The sequence below is a fragment of the Octodon degus genome, unplaced genomic scaffold, assembly GCF_000260255.1.
Source record: "Octodon degus isolate 3935 unplaced genomic scaffold, OctDeg1.0 scaffold00159, whole genome shotgun sequence".
In the NCBI taxonomy this organism is placed as follows: domain Eukaryota; kingdom Metazoa; phylum Chordata; class Mammalia; order Rodentia; family Octodontidae; genus Octodon; species Octodon degus.
Window position 1 is genome coordinate 6,761,058 of NW_004524735.1, and position 4,602 is coordinate 6,765,659.

The window sequence follows — 4,602 nt, forward strand, 5'->3', positions numbered from 1 at the left end:
AGGTTTGCAGGCTGAAAATTCAAATGGTACAGAATAAGTTCTTGTGTTAGAAGGAGGATGAGAAAAGAAAGGGTTGCATTACCAGCCAGGTGTCATAAAGAGCTGGATGGGGTGAAGCTTGGTCTGCTTACAATAATCCTCTCCTCTCCACTCAAGAGTTTTAACATATACTACCTACAATTAATTTAGAATATCTCAGCTAAGTCAAAATAAATAAAAAATTTCATGAGGTGGATGGAGAAAAAAAATGTTATGGGTGCTAACAACAATACTTTTTAAGGACATCAATAGAGCCACTGGTTCATACTGATAAATTAAATATTAAAATATCAAGGTAATTGTAATAGAACAAATAAAAATGGAAAAGGTAGCAAGCAGTGGGCACCAGAGAATGCTATTCAGGGAAGTTTTGACCTTGCATACATTTATTTCTTTGTCATTTGAAGTGAAAGCCTGCATATGGTTGTCTTACTGCTATAATAAAGAAGCTACTAAAAATATAAAGAGTCAAGCCTATGGTGAGCCTGGAATGACTCAGTGAGTGTGTGATATCCTCTTTAGCTGTGAGGCTCCCTGTGCAGGCCCACGTTGCTTGATGGTGCTGCATAGGTTTTCAGCTGGCAATTAATGGACAGAACAGTGATTCCTAAAAGGACATGGTAGGATGGCAGAGGATGATGGGTGAGTGACAATAAGGGAGGCCTCATCCCAGATGGCTTTGGTGTCTGACTTATTCTTAGTCCCTGTACAGGAAGTCACAAAGCCTGTCTAGAATCTTCATATATACCTCTTGCTCTCCAGGTTTTATGCCAGCTCCTGAAATCGTCTCCTGATTGAGAGCAAGTTTATTGTGCAACCACTTGATCTGAGAAAGGCTCCTCTTCTAAGCAGTCATCTCTCCAACACTGGACAGAAGAATGACAGAAAGGTAAAGGTGTATGAAGACAGTTAGGGTTCCAGCTTAATTATTTACTCTGAGTCCACACACAGGGGTTTTCACCTTGTGGTTGTACACACAAGAGGACATGGTGTTTCCTCCAGGAAAAGCCAGCAGACAGACAGAAGCTTCTTTTCACAAAATGAGGCAGGCAGACCCCACTGTGGGAGTTTGAAATAGGATCAAATAGACCTCTTTCATCCCTTTTGGGCCATCCTGCCATATTCTTGCCTTTAGCCTACCTATTCAAATCTTTGTCATGGGACATTAATGCCTCTTGTGTTTATGTAAAAATGCAAGGTAATACCACAGTATTGTTGTCCATAACTAAACTGCCAGTTACACAACTTGCACTGTCTTACTACCTCATCAAAGTCATTCTCCTTTGCATTCTCAGAAGTCGGGAAGAAATCATTGGTCGAACAAGAATAACAGAGGAGTGTTGTTTCAGCATACTGTTTACAAAGATGACAAAAAAAGTAATGAACACTTAGTTGTGCACCCTTAATCAATAACAGTGATGTATTATTACAAGCTCTAAATTAAAAAAAAGATAAAGGAAATATCATTCCCAAGAGAGAATGTAGCAATATATGAAGTTGGAGCCACAGGAGAGGGTAACAGAGTGGGAATAAACACTGCCATTTCCAAAACGAGTGGCACATAAAACTAAATAAACAAACAAACTAAAAAGGGATAAAAATGAAGGACCAATGGCCTGGGACATAATTCAGTAAAATAATTGCTTCCATGACAAGTGCAAGGGTCTGAGTTCAATCCCCAGTTTCACCCAAAAAAAAAAAAAAAAAAAAGAAAGACCATTTGTATCTGTATATTCAAAATAGTTGGGATATACATACAGCTACTTTCTCTTAATTAAAAGAATAGAAAGTGTTGTTCTTATAGTGTTCGTGGACAGGACATCATGTCTGCATCTTGTACTATGAATAACTACTAAGAAGACAACAATATTCAATATATTAATTATTGAAACTGTCCTACTAATCAGTTTTGAAAGTGTCTATTATTTGTTTGTCAATAAAATTATTTTTAAAATGTTAATAAAAATTAGTGGCACAAGAACAATGATAGAAAAATAATAAAATCATTTTCTTCTTGCCCATAAGACTCCTAGTGTCTCTCAGTGACTCAGTTCCACCAGGAACATTAAAAAAAATCTCACTGAGTGATGGTCTTGGGAAGTAGACTCCTAGGATGCCAAATAGGTTAGAAAAAGAACAGAATAAGAACCCTCACAGCTGTGGAACACTTTTTCCCATATCTTTGCATATTTTCACTTGTGGGTATTTTATCTAAATATCAGCAAAATGGAGAATCTTTGCTAATTTCATCTCCATTGGAATTTGTGTTCCTATTTGTGGCTTTTTCTTTTACTCTCAATTTGTTGAGCATTCACCTCTTTGACCCAAAATGCCTTGGCAATGGATATAAGTTAAAGAAGATAAACGCTTTCAATTTAATAAAGCATGCTTTATTTTTAGCTACTCAAAATAATGACTTATTCATGAAATGTTTTAGAACTTTTCTAGAGGCTCCATGGCAGCAGACTCAAAGGGTCCTCCAATTGTTGCTCCCCAAACCCTAGAGATACACCATCACCCTTTGGTCCCACATACTCCCTAATGCATCAGATTCCCAGCCTGAGGGAAGAAGAAAATTTAAAAAAAACCCTATTCCTTGTCATCCTCAAACTCTTCCAGACAGAAGTGATATTCCTCACAAAACCCTAAGGTGAAGTCATGGTTACTTTTTTCTCCTTATGTGTTCCTGCAATTGAGAAAATAATGTTCTGGTCCAGAGAAGAATAGTACTAGGTCATAGCTGTAGCCTTCTGATTGGAGGTGTTCCTCAGATTGCTCTTGTATATGTTAAAAAACTTGTGTTTGGAAGAGAAAGATCAGTTTGTACAGTCTATAAATGCTAGGTTTATCTCTAGCACTCTAATCCAGGACCACCATATCTGGATAGACCACTTAGTCATTTAATCCTTTCTTTTTAAAAATAGGAACAATAGTTCTCACCTAGCAGGGTGGTTTTGAGAATAAGTTACTGTACAGCATGTTCTCAAAATTGTTTGTATTCTCAGGTACACCAGTGAGCGGTTTGTCAGCATGGACCCAACCACGACACCAGAGGAGATGGAACTCCCAATAGATATGGGAAGTGGTACATCCTCCTTTCTGCATTGTTATGAGACTTTGATCCCAGATCTGCTGATTGTAATCATTGCTCTGGTGGGGATGGCAGGAAATGGAGTTGTTATCCATCTCCAGGGATGTTGGATGCGCAGGAACACCATCTCAGTCTACATCCTCAACCTGGCTGCATCGGACTTCCTCCTCCTCTGTTGCTATTTTATTGGCTCCCTGCTTGTCCTGTGCTTGGGTCGCACTTATATATATAATCCTGCTATCTATGCCAATATAGCAATTATTCCATACATTACAGGTCTGAGCATCCTCAGTGCCATTAGCATAGAGCGCTGCCTCTGTGTCCTATGGCCCATCTGGTATCGCAGCCACCGTCCAAGATACACGTCAGCTGTTGTGTGTACCCTATTTTGGACCTTATCCCTGTTTCTTGGCATCCTAGACTGGTACCACTCTGATTTTCTAGATGAGGTTTCTGGAAAATCTGTTGGCTGGAAAAATGTTGATTTTATCATAATTGCATGGCTGACGTTTTTATTTCTAACTCTGTCCATGTCCAGCCTAGCCCTGGCAGTCAAAGTCCTCCATCGTGGTTCCCAACGGAAGCCACTAACCAGGCTGTATTTGACCATTCTAGTCACGGTCCTGGTCTTCCTCATCTGTGGCCTGCCCTTTGGAATTTACTGGTTCCTGTTATTCTGGCTTCCAGTTCCTGCTCATCACTTCCTTTGTCATCCTTATTCAGTCCCAATTGTCCTGTCCTGTATTAACAGCTGTGCCAACCCCATCATTTACTTCTTAATTGGCTCCTTTAGGCAGCAGCATAAGACTCTCAAGCTGGCCCTTCAGAGGGCTCTGCAGGATTCCTCTTAGAAGAATGAAGGTGGAGAAAAACGTATTCAGGAAACCTTGGGGGTTGGACAGTGGAGTGTCTTAGGGGTGAAGAGCTCACTTTTATTAGATGGATGTGGTTTTGAGAGTCAATGCTACGGTGTTTACTCTTCTGTTAGACTCATGCATTGGAAATGCTTGGGTGATTTTGTGATGCTTTCAAATAGATAGTTTTACATGGATTTTCTTTTTAAAATATATTTAGTACAAGTCTACAGGGTCTCACTATGACTTAACAATTGGTATGTATTCTATCTGTCTGTCTGTGGTATAGACGGTTATTCTTGGGGTTCTGTTGAACAAAACAATTTGATGTTATACAAAGCACAAAAGAAAAATTAAAGAACTTCAAGTATATGAATTGGGTATATGTCTTCTGCTCTATTTCATTTTTATTCACTTCTATTTTTGTACCAGTACCATGCTGATTTCTTTTTTTTTCCCCAAGGTCATCCAGCGTGCTGGTTAGTATTTATTGAGACCCCAGAGGCGAAGTAACCTGAACATGGATTTTTTTGGCCAGTAACAGTAGAAATGCCAGCTTGGCACCTGGCCTTGATGAACTGCAATCTCACATCTTGTTCCCCATGGGTTGTTCCTTCT

The 4,602-nt window shown here is 39.4% G+C and overlaps 1 protein-coding gene across 1 annotated transcript; it reads left to right on the top strand.

Annotated features, from left to right (window-relative positions):
• The first annotated feature begins 3,069 nt into the window (after positions 1-3,069).
• On the top strand, positions 3,070-4,204 carry LOC101584878 (mas-related G-protein coupled receptor member X1-like). The gene has a single exon (XM_012517259.2). It carries the CDS (start codon positions 3,070-3,072, stop codon positions 3,979-3,981), a length of 912 nt encoding a protein of 303 aa, XP_012372713.1. The 3' UTR covers positions 3,982-4,204.
• Positions 4,205-4,602: the final 398 nt, after the last annotated feature.